We start from the raw sequence: 17,309 nt of genomic DNA on the forward strand, positions 1-17,309 counted from the left end.
TATATAATATGTATACTTTCAGAAATTAAAATCCCCTTTGATTACGTTTCTTCCAGTAATGCTTAATGGCTGAATTTGCACCCTTGCACGTGTGTGCGTCACCTCTAAGTGAGGAAAATACATTTTGTTACTAACATCAGTTGAAAATGAAAATATTGTCCAGTTGCTTCAAAGGTGTTTGCCAAAGTACATATACTTTAAAATCTGTAAGGCAAACTGAAATAATCCTTTATTATGTCTTCTTAGAATGAGAGAAACTTCCCTTTTAGCTGCTCCTAATTTTTTAAAATCATCACATTTAACACAGCAACACTTTTCTTAGAAATCAAAACCTGCTCATCTCAATTCTTTGGTAACAGCAATGAATCCGTACGTTAAAGAAGGGCTGCGAATTGCTGAATCCACTTTACTATACAAGAGAAGCCCCATGAGCTGAACTGAATAGACAATAACCTTTCTTAGCAGTTAAGTATTTTATAAGACAGTAGGTGCCTTAGAAATTCATTCAGGGCCTTAGAAATCCACATTCACACGGTTCTCACTTGCTCGAGTTTGGTCTGTATCCATTTATGCAAGCCAAATCTTTTCCAGACTCACGAAATTCATAACATTTTGTAACAAAGACAAAGAAACACCCTTGACAGCCTAGCATAATCATAAGACGCAACGAACTCTCGCGCGAGGTTGAGACGCTACCGCTTAACGTCACCGGTTGCCATAGCAGCATCCCTCAGAGCGGAAAAGAGGGGTGGTGCGAGGGGCGGAGCGCGGCTTCGGCGGAGGACAACGGACTTTCTCCTCCTGCAGGTCTGACTTCTACCAAAATGAGCGGCCTGGATGAGGGCGACAACCTCCCTGTCTCTAAAACCTGCGGTCTCGCTACTCCCGACCATGCCCCGGGACATCCGGACCTAAAGCAGTGTCAGGGCGAGGAAACCGGGGCCACCCTGGTGATGGCGGACACAGGTGAGGGCGGCTTGGAGACCGCCGCAGAGGGAGGCGCGCCCCGGGACCCCGCGGGCTGTGGCCTTGCGCTCCGCATTCGGGTTGCTGGGAGTCGCGGCCGCGTTGCGACCAAAGCGGGCCAGAAAGAGGCTCCTGCTTCCACCGAGGGCATGGAAGCAGCCTCTGCCTCCACCTCGGTGGCAGCCGACAATAGCCAGAAAAATGGCTGTCAGCGTAGAGAGCTGCGCAGCCCTGCTGTCGAGAAGGCTCTAGAAGCCTGTGGCGCAGGGAGGTTGGGGTCTCAGATAATGCCTGGGGCGAAAGCCAAGGAAATGACGACAAAAAAGTGCGCTGTTTCAGCAGCAGCGGAAAAGGAGGGAGTAGTGGAGGCGGTGGTGGAGGAAAAGAAGGTGATGCAGAAGGAGAAAAAGGTGGTAGGAGGAGCGAAGGAGGAGGCCCGGGCCAGGGCCCCGAAGATCAATAACTGCATGGATTCGCTGGAAGCCATCGATCAGGAGCTGTCAAATGTAAATGCTCAGGCTGACAGGGCCTTCCTTCAGCTGGAGCGCAAGTTTGGCCGCATGCGAAGGCTCCATATGCAGCGCAGAAGTTTTATCATCCAAAATATCCCAGGTTTCTGGGTCACTGCCTTCCGCAACCATCCCCAGCTGTCACCTATGATCAGTGGCCAAGATGAAGACATGATGAGGTACATGATCAATTTGGAAGTGGAGGAGCTTAAACACCCCAGAGCAGGCTGCAAATTCAAGTTCATCTTTCAGAGCAACCCCTACTTCCGAAATGAGGGGCTTGTCAAGGAATATGAACGCAGATCCTCTGGCCGGGTGGTGTCTCTTTCCACGCCAATCCGCTGGCACCGGGGCCAAGACCCCCAGTCCCATATCCACAGGAACCGGGAAGGCAACACTATTCCCAGTTTCTTCAACTGGTTCTCAGACCATAGCCTCCTAGAATTCGACAGGATTGCAGAGATTATCAAAGCAGAACTGTGGCCCAATCCCCTCCAGTACTACCTGATGGGTGATGGGCCCCGCAGAGGATTTCGAGACCCAGCAAGGCAGCCAGTGGAGAGCTCCAGGACCTTCAGGTTCCAGTCCGGCTAACTCCTGCCCCGTGAGAAGCTCCTGCACAAGTTTCCTTACCACCTCCTCTTGGACCTGTGCTTAGCCAACAGCATGCAGTCTTCCATTTACTTTCTCTTCACACTGGATTATTTTGTCCTTTTGTCCTTCTAAATCCTCAAAAATCAGTGGCAAGATAATCGCTTATATGCCTATGCTCTTCTTCCTCTGAGCCTTCCTACTGTTCTGCATCGTTACATGTTCCAAATGCACGGCCTTCCACTATTTCTATGCCAAGCACATGATACTGTAGATATGCACTCCCTTCTTTTGCATGCCCTTGGCTCTGTCTGACGATAGCCTTCTCCCAGTTTTTAAAGTGGTTGTCTACCACAAAGAAGCTTGATATACCTTTGCAAATACTTAGCTGGGCTTCATACTTTATGCAGGCTGTCCTCCTGATACCCATGTACTCTGTGGCAAGATCTTTGAGTTTCACTGCTGCAAGATGAAGCTTATGTAGATGATGCCAGTCATCAACCCAAACTGAACATTCCAGGCTACCAGTAACTGGTTTCCAACTGTCTTCCTGGGTCTATGCTATCCACGCTGCTGGTTATCGCAGAATCAGCAGCTGGCTGGTGGGTGGCTACTAGGCATGAATGAGGTAACAGATGACAGGTGTTCTGTGTTATCATGTTGGTCTTCTTATGCCTTTGGGCACCCTGCATTGTGATCACATACTGGTGAGTATGAAGGCCTGTGATATGGCCCACCCGAACCTGCACTCAGCCTTCTGAATGAGCTTTGCACAGGCACCATCGCCTTCCTCTTCAGGAACTATCTGTAGACTTAAGCTCCTGAGTAGCACACAGGAACTATCCCCTTCTCTGCCCCCCAAATGGCTACCCATAAACCCTGTCAGGCAGGTTGGGCAGTCGTAATATCACAGCGTCCAAAGCAAAGCTGGTGTGGGGGGGGGTCCCTTCAAGCAGTTAGCCTCTTTGAGCCCTAGCTGACAAACCACCCTTAATCTAGGCAACTTTATTAGGCATCCCCTTCTCAACCCCTCCCGCACCCATTATGAACATGACAAAGTTGCCAGGGCGGGGGCACCGACGAAGAGGTCTTTCTAGTCTGTGGCGCCTGTTATACATCTGTCTCTGTCTTCGTCTCCCTCCCCGCCCCCCCCCCCCACCGCTTCTTCCTCTCAGAAGCAGTTACAGCTCAGAAACGGAAAAGAAAACTGGCAAAGCAGGCTTTTTGTTTAATTTGCTCTCCCTTTGATTGTGTCCAGAAGGAGAAAGGTACTGTGCATCAGACTCCAGATCTCTTATTGCTGTCTTCTGCCCTCATGTCTCCACCTCACTTCCTTTAGCAAAGTCTAAACATTTCAAAGGAAAACCTGTAGGTTAATTGCCTACTTATGGGCATTGTTTTTTGGGGCCAACTCTGACAACCCCATCCTCTTCCTCATCCATTTACCAAAACCTTCTGTGTGTTTTCTTGAGCTTTAGTGTGAGAAGCTGAAGAGAAGACAGAAGGGCCTCACAGTAATGGCTTCAAGACAGACCCAGAGCAGGCTGTGATCCAAGGCAATCAAAACATAGTTTCACTCCACCTTTCTAAGCATGGAAATTCTTTTTTGGGCCTTGGACCACTTAGAAATAACCCCAAGGCAGCATTTTGAGGGTCACTCGTGTCCTCTGTACTGTTCTTTGACTGCCCTGATGTCCCACAGCCTCCATCCTACTGCCTGGCCTTCTTGGCTCTCAGTCCTCAGCTTCTGCATTTCCTTCCCTGCTTCTGACCTAACAAATGAGGGAGCGGGCTGCAGACTGCATTGTGGGAGCTGCCAAGCCTCCCTCCTAGGGGGTAAGGGGGTGTGTGAAAGTCTGCTCCGCGGGGCTTGGGATGTCTGGACACAGAGCAGTGGGAAAGGTGTCCTAGGCTGTAGAAACTGAAAGCTCAGAAAACAAATGAGCTTGCTGTGGATTGGGCTTGAGACGGTAAACAGGAAAGACTGGAACCCTGTAGGGTCAGGGGTAGGAGGGGAGGCCCCTGAGGTTTTTCCCAGGAGAGGTGGGAGAATGAAAGTGGTTGATGTTTAAAGAGGATGGTGGGAGGAGTTCGTTTTCCTTCAGTTTTTCCTAACTCCTCGAATTCACCAGTAGTTTTTTGTACACAAAAATGCAAGTCTAAATGTTTTGTATTATTTTAGAATATGTGAACGATTAATGGTGTATGCTCCTTATTTCATTGTGTTTGAGTAAAGTCCTGTTAATTCCTTTCTCCATTTATGCTTTCTGGCAAAATTGACATTTACAGGCATGCTTTTTGCTTGTAATTGAGAATGTGTGCAAAAATATCAGGCTTGTTTCCTGTGCAGTATGAAGACTTCTGTGAATATTCACTAATATATCAGCTTGTTCTGTTCTCTCTTCTTATATAGCTCTATTCTTAGAAATATAATTGAATGTGACCTTTGAAATTGTGCTGTCTTGTGGAAGTATTCTCAAACAGAAAACCTAACTGTCGTCTTGATATTTCTTGGCCTAGCAGTAAATATTGTACTTGACCTCGTATGTTCCTAACCAGTGTAAGTACTTGTAGAATTGCTCTGTCAAACTAAACAAAGATAGTACTTTAGTCTTCTCCTATGTGCTCTAAGGAAAAATAAATCTGTTACTCTGCTGTATTTCTTGTTTTCACCAAAAAATAAAAATAAATAAGGCTTGTCTGTTTTGTCTAGGCTAATAAGTGGTTGGCAAATCATTAAAGTTATCAAGTCGTCACAGTAAGTATCATCCTGAACCTTAAAAAAAAAGGCAATAGTGCACCTTCCAAGATTTTTTGTGTGAAAAATGGTAAATAAGCCCAAGTGCATACTCATAAACATATTTCCTATACAGTCAGTGTAGGTTTTGGTAGTTGAAACACCATATATTGATTTTTGTCCCTCACTTAAAATACTGTTTTCAGTGGAAAACTGTTCTCTATGCCCCATAATAGTTTACTTATATATTTATGTTAACTATGTCCCACCTTGGGCTGATTCTTTTATTTAATGAGCTTAAGATAGACTTTTGGAAGAATTAATCATTGGATATTCTTTAAGTACTACTTAAATTGTTTTCCTACAACAGTGTGGTGCTCTATAAAGAAAGAAAAACAAAAAAGTTATGACAGATATAAAGTCTAGAAACATGATATCAGACATCACAATGTCAATTACCAGTAATGTTTTGCTTTTCAGCAGCTATTACATGAAGGTTTGGGAGATACATACTTCCGCATTCTCTCTAGCAGAGAGAACAATGAATGCTACAAGGTCTCCATAAATGAATCACTGAATATTTTTAGCCATCTAAACAAAGATTTGACATAAATGCCCCCAAATTACTGATTTGAATTAGAGATTGTTAATTAAACATACAGTTAAAACAGACTTGCTGACTCTTGGTGCAATATTTATTTGCAAGCTCTATTTGCTGAAGTATAATTTTTCTAGACCTGGAGAACTTTAAGTATTAGAGAGCTAAGTTTTCTTTTGCATGTTTTCTACCTATCTTAGTCCTAATTCCCTATACAATGTTCATTTTACCTTTTCAATTCAGTGATTAATTTCTGCCTTGTCCACCATCTGTTTCAAGCATATCTCTTTGTCCTGTTCTGGATATAATCAGAAAATCATTTTTGTTGGTTTACTATCAGCTTTAGTCTAACCAGTAGTACTCATTTTTCTAGTAGGCTGATGCTACTCGTTTGTTACAGATTAACATGGTTTCTGTTCTGTTTAGTCTAATAAAATTAGACTCAGTTAACATTGTCTAGGATTCACGTACCACCCGATCGGTTAACTCATAAAGCCCTGCTCCATTTCTTTGCATTGCCTTTTTGTTTTTCTTCCTCAATTCTAGACCCAAATTATTCTTAAATCAGACCTCCAAACCAGTTAAAGAGTTTCTCTCATCCTTTTCACCAAAGAAGTATTACCATTTTGGTCTGCTTGGGCCATTATTGCCCTATGATTAATAGTGGCATACTTCATAATTTCCCTGGCATCCTCTTCTATTTTTCTGGGTATTCAGCTCAGGCCAGACACCCACAAAATCTTCTCTGCCCTTCCTTACCAGGCCCCCTACTCCTCCACATCACTCCTCCTGCTGCTTTTGCTTCTGCTTTACCTCCAGTTGACTCACGTTTCCTTACATCAGTTTTCATCATTAAAAACAAACCCCCCATAAATGACCGATATTCCTAATCATTGAGTTCCCAGTCTCATAGAGTCACAATTTAAGCCTTCGATACCCAATTTTGCGTCAGATATGCATTCCCTGGCTTGACAATCTGAAGAGATCTGAGGTGACAGTAGGTACTTCCATGTTTGTTCTTATGTTACCTTCATAATCCTGACAGTTTTACTGTCCCCTTTTAAACAGTTGAGAAAATAGGCTCAGAAAGTTGAACTAAATTGCCTAAGATGCAAATCACAAATTGTGCTTTCAAGCTAGGGTACCTTCCACTGTATCACAGCCATCTGTACTAAATTTGGCATAATCCTATTTATATGGGTATTCAATTGAAGGTTATTCTTAACCCATTCATGATGGTCTTTGAAGGGTTTTTTTAAAAATCACTTATTTAAATTAATACAGAATTCCATAGTTACAGATTAAAATACTCCTGAAGTTACATATGTAATCATGATGTTTGCTGCACAGATGAAATTAGCAGTTTGTTCCCTTCACTGAAGGGAGTAAATGTACAAAAAGGACTTTTATTTATTAAAATTTTTTTTAATTGTATATTTTATTTTATTGTACTTAATTTCTGCTGTACAGCAAAGTGATTCAGTTATGCATGTACATTCTTTCTAAAAATTCTTTTCCATTATAGTTTATCACAGGATATTGAATATAGTTTCCTGTGCTATACAGTAGGACCTTATTGTTAATCCATCCTATATATATAATAGTTTACATCTGCTAACCCCAACTCCCACTCTACCCCTCCAACACAGCTCCACCCCTTGTCAACCGCAGGTCTGTTCTCTATGTCTGTGAGTCTGTTTCTGTTTTGTAGATAAGTTCATTTGTGTCATATTTTAGATTCCACATATAAGTGATAATCATATGGTAGTTGTCTTTCTCTTGATTTACTTCACTTAGTATGATAATCTCTAGTTGCACGCATGTTGCTGCAAATGGCATTATTTCATTGTTTCTTATGGCTGAGTAGTATTCCATTGTATATGTATACACCTAATCTCCTTTATCCATTCATCTGTCAATGGACATTTAGGTTATTTCCATGTCTTGGCTATTGTAAATAGTGTTGCTGTGAACATAGGGGTGTATGTATCTTTTTGAATTATAGTTTTGTCCAGATATGTATCCAGGAGTGGGATTGCTGGATCATATGGTAATTCTATTTTTAGTTTTTTTGAGGAACCTCCATACTGTTTTCCATAGTGGCTGCACAAACTTACATGCCCACCAACAGTGTAGGAAGGTTCCCTTTTCTCCACACTCCAGCATTTGTTTGTAAACTTTTTAATGATGGCCATTCTGACCGGTGTGAGATGATACCTCATTGTAGTTTTGCTTTGCATTTCTCTAATAATTACCGCCATTGAGAGTTTTTTCACGTGCCTGTTGGCCATCTGCATGTCTTCTTTGGAGACATGTCTATTTAGTTCTGCTGCCCTTTTTTTTTTTTTTTTTTTTTTGCGGTACGCGGGCCTCTCACTGTTGTGGCCTCTCCCGTTGCGGAGCACAGGCTCTAGACGCGCAGGCTCAGTGGCCATGGCTCACGGGCCCAGCCGCTCCGCGGCACGTGGGATCTTCCCGGACCGGGGCACGAGCCCGTGTCCCCTGCATCGGCAGGCAGACTCTCAACCACTGTGCCACCAGGGGAGCCCCTGCTGCCCATTTTTTGATTGGGCTTTTTGTTGTTGTGTGAGCTGTTTGTATTGGGTTGGCCAAAAAGTTTGGGTTTTTCTGTAAGATGTTACGAACTTTTTGGCCAACCCAATATATTTTGGAAATTAAGTCCTTGTCAGTCTCACCGTTTGCACATATTTTCTCCCATTTCGTAGGTTGTGTTTTGTTTTGATTGTACTTTCCTTTGCTGTGCAAAAGCTTGTAAGTTTGATTCTGTCCCTTTATTTCTGCCTTTATTTCCATTGCCTTGGGAGAATGACCAAGAAACATTGGTATGATTTACATCAGAGAATGTTTTGTCTATGTTCTCTTTTAGGAGTTTTGTGGTGTCATGTCTTAAGTATTTATTTTGAGTTAATTTTTGTGTATGGTGTGAGGGTGTGTTCTAACTTCATTGATTTACATGTAGCTGTCCAACTTTCCCAACACCCCTTGCTGAAGAGACTGTCTTTTTCCCATTGTATATTCTCACCTCCTTTGTCGAAGACTAACTGACCTTAGGTGTGTGGGTTTATTTCTGGGCTCTCTATTCTGTTCCATTGATCCATATGTCTGCTTACGTGCCAATACCACGCTGTTTTTTTTTTTTTTTTTTGTGATATGCGGGGCCTCTCACTGTTGTGGCCTCTCCCGTTGCAGAGCACAGGCTCCGGACGCGCAGGCTCAGCAGCCATGGCTCACGGGCCCAGCCACTCCGCGGCATGTGGGATCTTCCCGGACTGGGGCACGAACCCATGTCCCCTGCATCGGCAGGCAGACTCTCAACCACTGCGCCACCAGGGAAGCCCCTACCACGCTGTTTTGATTACTGTAGCTTTGTAGTACTGTCTGAAGTCTGGGTGGGTTATGCCTCCTGCTTTGTTCTTTTTCCTTGTTTTGGCAACTCTGGGTCTTTTATGGTTCCATAAAAATTTTAGGATTATTCTAGTTCTGGGAAAAGTGCCATGGGTAACTTGACAGGAATCACATTAAATCTGTATATTGCTTTGGGTAGTATGACCCTTTTAACAGTATTAATTCTTCCAAGATCATGGGATATCTTTCCATTTTGAATCATCTTCAATTTCCTTCATTAATGTTTTATAGTTCTCAGCATGTAAGTCTTTCACTGCCTTATATGCTGAGTCTTTCAGGTTTATTCCTAGGTATTTTTTTTTTGATGCGATTTTAAAGGGGACTGTTTGTTTACAATCCCTTTCTGATATTTCATTCTTAGTGTAAAGAAATGCAACCAATTTCTGTATGTTAATCTTGTATCCTGCTACCTTGCTGAATTAGTTTATCAGCTCCTGTAGTTTTTTTTTTTTTCTTTTGTGGTATGCGGGCCTCTCACTGTTGTGGCCTCTCCCATTGCGGAGCACAGGCTCCGGACGCGCAGGCTCTGCGGCCATGGCTCACGGGCCCAGCCGCTCCGCGGCATGTGGGATCTTCCCAGACCGGGGCACGAACCCGTGTCCCCTGCATCGGCAGGCGGACTCTCAACCACTGCGCCACCAGGGAAGCCCCAGCTCCTGTAGTTTTGTGTGGAGTCTTTAGGGTTTCCTATATATAGTAGTATGTCATCTGCATGTAATGACAGTTTTACCTTTTCCCTACCAATTTGAATACCTTTTATTTCTTTTTCTTGTCTGACTACTGGTGCTAGGACTTCCAATAATATGTTGAATAGAAGTGGTGAGAGTGGGCATCCTTGTCTTGTTCCAGCTTTTAGTGGGAAGGCTTTCAGCTTTTCACCATTGAGTATTATATTGGCTGTGGGTTTGTCATAAATAGCTTTTATTATGTTGAGATATTTTCCCTCTATACCCACTTTGGTAAGAGTTTTTATCATGAGTGGATGTTGAATTTTATCAAAAGCTTTTTCTGCATCTATTGAGATGATCGTGTAGTTTTTGTCTTTTCTTTTGTTGATCTGGTGTTATCACATTGATTGATTTGCGTATGTTGAACCATCCTTGTGACCCTGGGATGAATCCAACTTGGTCGTGGTGTAGGATCCTTTTTCTGTGTTGTTTGATTTGGTATGCTAATATTTTGTTGAGAATTTTTGCATCTATATTCTTCAAAGATATTGGCCTGTAATTTTCTTTTTTGGTAGTGTCTTTGTCTTATTTTGGTATCAGGACGATGGTGGCTTCATAGGCCTGTATGCTAATATTAAATTTAAGTCCTCTGTCCGTTAACACACTTTTCCTGCTTTCTTATTTCATGTAACTTTATTAAAGAATATACAGCTTTTCTTCTCTAATATTCTCTTTTAAATTTTAAATATACCATTTTTGATGATTATTTTTACTCTTCATATACAATTAGAAACACTTTTTAGAAACAAATAAAAAATTTTTAAAGTCTAATTACAGTCCAACAGAAGCACTGACTGACTCTGCTAGAAAAGTGGGAGGAAACTTGGATATAAACTCTTAACCATCTTTTTCACAAGATGGAAAAAACTAAGGTCAGATTAGGTGGTAACTTGTTCAGATTTCTTTGGTAGCTGCTGGTAAAAGTAGGACTAGAACTTCTGACTTGAGTGAATTTTTTTGACTCTTCAGTGGCCAAAAAAATGCAATTAACTTCTTACCTTGGAGTTCGCATTTTTCATATTAACAAGAGCAGTTTATAAGCATTTAAAGATGTATTATTCTTTGCCATTGACAAAATAAACATGCATAAGGAAAAAGAGCTTTATTTTTAAAAGAAATCAAATGTCTACTGAAAGTTTACATGAAACAGCATCTTTCACTTAAGCCCTAAGCTTGATTATGTATGCTCTTTATTATATTCCAATAAGATTTTGGAATTCAATTTCAAAGACAATCACATTTATTAGTAGATATTGAAGAAAGCTACTGACTTTGAGGAAAAAAAATCAGTAACTTTTTACCTACCCTGAGATACTCATCCCCACAATATATCTGGGATTATCTGAGCACTTAAAAATTTAACAAAATACTTAACTTCATTGCATCCATCAATACATTAAATTCTCTGCTACAATCCAAGTAAAATGATGGTGACCAGTGTTTTCTGATATGTCCATGATGGACAGGGTAAAATTACAGCATAAAGAGTAGCCAAGAATTTATATTGTAAACATTATCTGGGTCCAAACATCTTGCAGCAAACAGCTACTAATATGACTATACATTAGCACATCGAACACAATAATCCTGGATTGTAGTATAACTATAAAACCTCTTAAAGCAATTTTTCTCAACCTCTCTTTTCATTATCACCCCCCCCGCCCTAGGAGAAAAATATTTAATAAATTTAACTTTAAATTACATTTCTCCCTAATGAGAGAAATTAATACTAAGGAATAAGATTTTATTGAGTAGGGTTGAGATATGGAGGACCATTATCCATTGCGTTATACTAAGATTTTTTTCACCCCAAGAACCGATTTTTGCCCCACTGAGAATACAAGCCTTAGAGTGAAGTAAACAGCCTTTAACATTATTAGGGAGGAAAAAAACCCTAATGGGTAACATTGGAGGCTGAAATAGTTGGCTTCTCTATCATCCCTGTCCCATTATGGCTGTGTAGTCTCAGAAGACATCATGTCTACTTCCTTGCTTTGGTAACCACAAAAATAGCATAGTTAAAATAATTTAATCTTACTAGACTTGGTGTTCTGAACTTTAAGTTGAAACAACAGGTGTAGATCAGTTGTTCTCAATTCTGGCTGCATTTTCCTGGGGCATATTAAAGACATCAATGCTCATCTGTATCCCCAGACCAATTAAACCAATGTCTGGAGGTTATGGTCTAGTCAATGGTTCTTGAACTTTAGTGTGAACCACACTGTAATTAAGCACAGATTGCTGGGTCCCATTCCCAGAGTTTCTGATTCTGTATGTCTGGGATGGGGCCTGTAAATTTGCATTTCTATCAAGTTTGCAGGTGCTGCTACACTAGTGGTTTGGGGAACACACTTTGAGAACCACTGGTCTAGGCAAATGTGTAAATATGCATGTGTATGTATGTATATCCCCAGGTGATTCTAATCTCAGAACTGCTAGTATAGAAAATATTAGTAAGATTCTTTTCAGTTCTAAGATATTGAGATTTTAACATAATGAGAGTTGTTGGGTATCAAGATGATCTCTATAGAAAGGAGACCTATGGAAAAACATACCAATTTCTTGGTCACTTCATTAAGAATTTGTTTCTATAAAGCATTTTACAGTAGTTTTTGAAAATTAACATTTTTACAGTACATTTGCTGTACATATAGTTCTTCACTTCATTTTTCAGTAAACATAGTTTATTTGGTTGTCAGTTTCCCATCATTTGATAAGACCAATGGAGGGTTTGGATAATAGCCTGCTGTTTTTGAATTGTTTGAAGAGAAACTTGTAAATTTGTAGTCCAGGGGTAATTCTGGGGAAAAAAAAAAAAGATTCTGCAGATTTCAAAAGAACTTTCATAAATATAAACAAATCGAAATTTGATAGTCATTGATAATAAAACATTTTTAGTTTCATAATTTTAATATTTCTTTTGTCACCTGGATAGGTTGCATGATGTAACTGGTAAATGAGAACTAATAATCTTCATAGCCCTTAGTAATAGTTACTAAGAATAATCTTTGAATGCTTAGCTAAATAAGAATTCTAATATGCACAATATGGCAACTTTTTCCATATGATAAGCATCACACACACACACACACGCACACACACAAACACACAGCCACAAGAGGGGGGAGAGAACATAAAATTCATACTTTATTGATGGTGGGACGCTGTGACATCTTCAATATAAGTATCTCAAAAGCTAGCCTTCAGATATTTTCTTCCCAAGCCTCTTCAAAGAACCATTACCAGAAATATTACAAGTGAAACGTTATATGTCATGTAATGATAGTCATTACACATGCAGATACTGGGTAGTCATCCTTATTTCACAAATTTCACAAGTAAAACATTATTTGGTAGTACTCAGTATTTTGAAAATGATACTAACATAAAAATTATACTTTATATTAAATGCCAGTAAGAGTTATTAAGACCCAAATAGTTAATCCTTATGAGGAGAAAACTAGTGCTAAAGATTGGGCAGAAGGAACACTGCCTTTCTGAGGCCAGAGAAAGCTAAGATTACTATAAACAGAAAAACATTCGTATTAGTGAATTTCACTGGTCTTCACTGCTTCAAATTAGCTGGAGCATATTTTGAGCCACTAAAAAGGCTCATTAAAAGGCATTGGAAAGTACATTGATAAAAACTGAGTTTCTAAAATAGTGCATCTGAGGTCCTGGATTTCTTATAAGCCACAAAAATGATACAGGCTGTGAGCTGACCCAGCCACCTCTTTCTCTGTATTTCCTACACACTTCCTAAAGTAAATGTTTTAAAAGCTGTTATAAGGTTAAAATGATTACATTATCAAAATGCTTATAAACCAACCATCATGGTAATGTATATTGCAAACTTTTATAACATCTATAAAAATACCTCCTAAGCATTTAAATGTCAATGAGAGAACCACATCTAACAGAATATTGACGAATAAAGAGAAACATTACATGAATACAAAAAAGGGGGAATATCAGGTTTGTTTTTCATTTCCTATCTCATTTAAAACAAAAATTTTATTCTCTCTCCCAGGTAGCAGAAAAAGTCTACTAAGGTTAAGAAATCTGGGTATGGAATAGCCCAACTGAGATCAGATTACTATTGTGTTTAAACAAGTACGTCCAGATTGGGGATTCAACAAGAGGGAGACATTTGCATGTCTTAGAAAAGTCACTGTTGGGTGCATTTTGGAAGAAAAGAGAATGGTAGACAAAGAACCAAATTCTTGTTTACCACAATGATGTTCTGTTAAACTCTGTGTACTAAATACACCATAATATCAACCACATTATCTAATAATTAAATGAAGAGAACCAAAATGAACAAATATTCTTAAACAGTAAGTTCAATGTAAAACAACACATAGAGAAACAGAACAACTCTCGGGACTTTTTTTAAAGATACTGGCAGGATAACATTTATATAAAGATCCTATCTTCAACATGTCTAAAGCCATGACCATCACACCATTTTTCTTTCAGCCGTTTTTCTTACTTGGGGGTCAATTACACAGTACTATCCAAATTTACTGAATATGTTACTGAAATAATAAATTTCAAATTCTGTGTGAGATATAATTTCCTTATGAGAATGTGATCGTAAGCAATGAGTGCTAAGTTAAAGAGAGACTAACACTTTGCTTTTTGAGGCAATGTCTTGGACATCAAAATCGACAAATCAAATATAACTTAGCAACCCTCTAACTCTCCCCCCCACCCCAAATCGACTCCTTTAGCTTTGTTTGACTACTGGTGAGTCCAAGTATTTTGTCCTAAGAGAAGTTAGAAGACAAAGGCTCTGCCAAATTCTTTTCCAGGGTGCTGAGGAAGAAAGCTTTTGGAAAGAGAAAATGGGAGCCACAGATGTTATTACTGCTTCCTTAAGGAGAAGTGATTACCCCAGAAGACAGGGGATTATTTTCCCATTTTTTGAGAAATATTTAAATCCTGGAATAATGGAGAGTCACTTTTCCTTGGCTCTTTTACTATTTCACAACTATATCCCACTGAACAGTTTCTATCCAGGTACTTTAGAATAATTCAGTGACTTCTATAATCACACAACCCTACTCTCTCACTATAAATTTGAGTCACTTTGAAGGAAAGAAAGAGTGAAATATAAAAAATTGAAAATAATAGTTTAGTCCTGGGCCAGTCCCTCCCTTCAAGTTACAGGGTCCATTTCTTTAATAGGAAAATTGTATGTGAAAGGAAGAAATATATTCTTTAATTTTATGTGTGTTAAGCATGGAACAAAATGAAAAAAAAATCAATCTTTTGAAACTGGTGAGAATGAGATATTATTTCAGTGAGTAAGATATATTGACATACTGGATTTGTATAATGGCATAGAGGATGGACCTTTTGGAAGGTCACACATATCTTAGGGTCATCATCATCCTACCAATAAATATCAGATAAATATCTTACTTTACTTTCTCTCATATCCACCCTGTGAGGGTGGTATACCCAGTTTAAGGAAGAAAAATCTGAGGTTCAAAAAAAAGTAGACTTCCACTTCTGAATTGGAGCTGAGACAACTAGAAAAGCTGGATAAAATAAAAACATCAGAGTTAAGTTATTGGAGAGTTGAAGAGGCAACTAAGACCCGAGGACAAACACTTCCTGGGAAGTAACAAGCAGCAGTGAAGTGAGCCAACATTCTGCCACAGCTTTTCCCTTTAGGCACCAGAATTCTGGCTGGGGGCGGGGCAGAGGCAGTTACTAGCAGCAGAAAAACCAGAAGAGATTTTGGCAGTCTTGAAGGGCTACAGACACAAAAAGTGAGGGGCTGGAACCTGCTATAAACAAAGGGGTGGAGAACCGGATTCTAGACTCAAGCCCTTCAAGGGAACTTCAGGAAACTAAGAAGCAAGCAGAAACATACCCCTCTAAAGCACAGTAGATTTTTCAGCAGTCTCTTGGTATTGAGAAAACAGGGAGGGATTAAATTCTGACCTGAGAGAAGAGAGGGTGAATACCTCGGACTTTCAGTGATACTATTTCTGAAACCAGAATTTTTTTATTATGAAGTGATTCTCTTTCAGTTAAGGGATTTTTTTTCCTTCACATTAATAGAGCTAACTCTAACTTTCTTTTGGTTACCATTAACATGGTATTGTCTCTTTCTATCTTGATATTCAAACTTTCTGCATCCATTTCTCCCCATTTTTCTCTCCATTTTTTTTGGGGGGGGGTTTTAAAATTATGTTACATAATTAGTTCGGTACATGTATCATTACAGTGCTTTTGGTAGTTATCTTAGAGATTACGAGATGCATTTTTGACTTAATATCTAACATACTCTCATCCTTTGCCATATAATAAAGGATGTTAGAACACATTTAACTCCAGCTGTCCCATTTTGTGATTTATACGCCATTGGTGCTATATGTCCTAAAATTCTTTATTTAAACCCCATAGGATTTTAAAAAATTGTTTCTAACTGTAAATATTCATTTTAATTTATTCATACATCCTTTTGTTGCTGTATATTCACTTCTTTCATCTCCAGTCTTCCAAGAGGGATCATTCTCACTTTTGCATGAAGAACAAGACCCTTTAGTATTTTCTATATAGTGCAGGTCTTCTAGAGATACATTTTCTCCATTTTTGTCTGTCTAAAAATATTTTTCTTTTATTCTTTAATGATATCTTTACTTGGTATAGAATTTCATCAATACTGACAAGCATTTTCTTTCAGCAATTTAAAGATATCATTCTACTGTCTTTTGGCTTCTTTTGTTTCTGGGAAGAGTCAGATGTCAGATGTCTAACACTATTATGAAGTACTCCTTTGAAATCAATCTGTCTTCATTCTCTGACTGCTTTTAATATTTCTTAATTATCTGGTCTTTAGCAGTTAACGTTGGGATTTCCCTTTATGTATTGTGTTTCAGTTCTTTGGGCTACTTAAACATTTGGCTTATTTTCTTTCATCATTTTTGGAAAGCTTGTTGTAGCTATTGCTTTTGGCCTATTCTCTCATCTCCTAAGTTTCTAATTATAGGAATCTTATTCCTTCTCATTATATCTCCTGTGTCTCTTAGTCCCTTTCCGTATCTTCCATGCTTTTTTCTCTTCAGGCTTCATTGTGGCTATTTTCTTTTGGCTTATTTTCCAGCGTACTAATTCACTTTTCCTGTGTCTAATCTTCTGTTAAACCCATCCATTAAGTTCTTAATTTTTACTTTTTAATATTTCAATTTTAGAATTTCCACTTTTTACTAGTTTTTATATAGCTACCAAATTTCTCATTCCTTTCTTTTCTGTACTTGAACTTGGTTATTTCTGTTAGTGTAGTCTCGTACCCTTGTGTGCCTGGTTATTTTTCATTATGTGCTGAACCTTGTATTGTTTTTTGAAATAATTTGAGTCCTAGAATGATATCTTTCTCAAAAGACGACAGTCATTAATTCTTACCAGGTGTCTTGGGGCACTACCAATCTAGAATCTCCTCAATCCAGTTTTAGGGATTCAGCTGATTTAAAGCTGAGCTTCAGTTCCTGTGAATGCCTATTTCTAATTCATCCTTCAGAGTCTCAACAGAGATTGAGAGAGTCCACCAGGCCCACCCCTTCTTTGGCAGGCCCTACCTTCTACTTTCTACCCCTGTAGGTTCATGAAACTACAAAAAGGCCACTCACTTCTTTGAGTGCCTTCTCCTGAGTTAGCAAACAGGGGGAAAAGTAGCCCCCAAAGTCAGGTTCACCTTACTTGGCTTCCTTAGCATCCTGTCCTGGTAACTCTTCCCTAGC

General features: G+C 39.6%; 2 protein-coding genes across 5 annotated transcripts in view; one reads left to right on the forward strand and one right to left on the reverse strand.

The window, feature by feature from the left end:
* NT5DC1 (5'-nucleotidase domain containing 1) overlaps positions 1 to 17,309 on the reverse strand; it is a 218,637-nt gene that overhangs the window by 78,407 nt on the left and 122,921 nt on the right. For 3 of the 4 annotated variants that reach the window (XM_033418621.2, XM_033418620.2, XM_004264702.4), the window contains one exon: positions 10,639 to 12,355. The exons of the other annotated variant lie outside the window; for it this stretch is intronic. In XM_033418621.2, coding sequence (XP_033274512.1) covers positions 12,251 to 12,355 — 105 coding nt within the window. In that variant the 3' untranslated portion in view covers positions 10,639 to 12,250. Of the gene's footprint in view, positions 1 to 10,638; positions 12,356 to 17,309 lie in introns of those variants that run through there. 4 annotated transcript variants of the gene reach the window in all.
* On the forward strand, positions 726 to 4,765 carry TSPYL4 (TSPY like 4). The gene has a single exon (XM_004264701.4). It carries the CDS (start codon positions 825 to 827, stop codon positions 2,067 to 2,069), a length of 1,245 nt encoding a protein of 414 aa, XP_004264749.1. The 5' UTR covers positions 726 to 824; the 3' UTR covers positions 2,070 to 4,765.

This window comes from Orcinus orca, chromosome 12, assembly GCF_937001465.1.
Source record: "Orcinus orca chromosome 12, mOrcOrc1.1, whole genome shotgun sequence".
NCBI lineage: Eukaryota > Metazoa > Chordata > Mammalia > Artiodactyla > Delphinidae > Orcinus > Orcinus orca.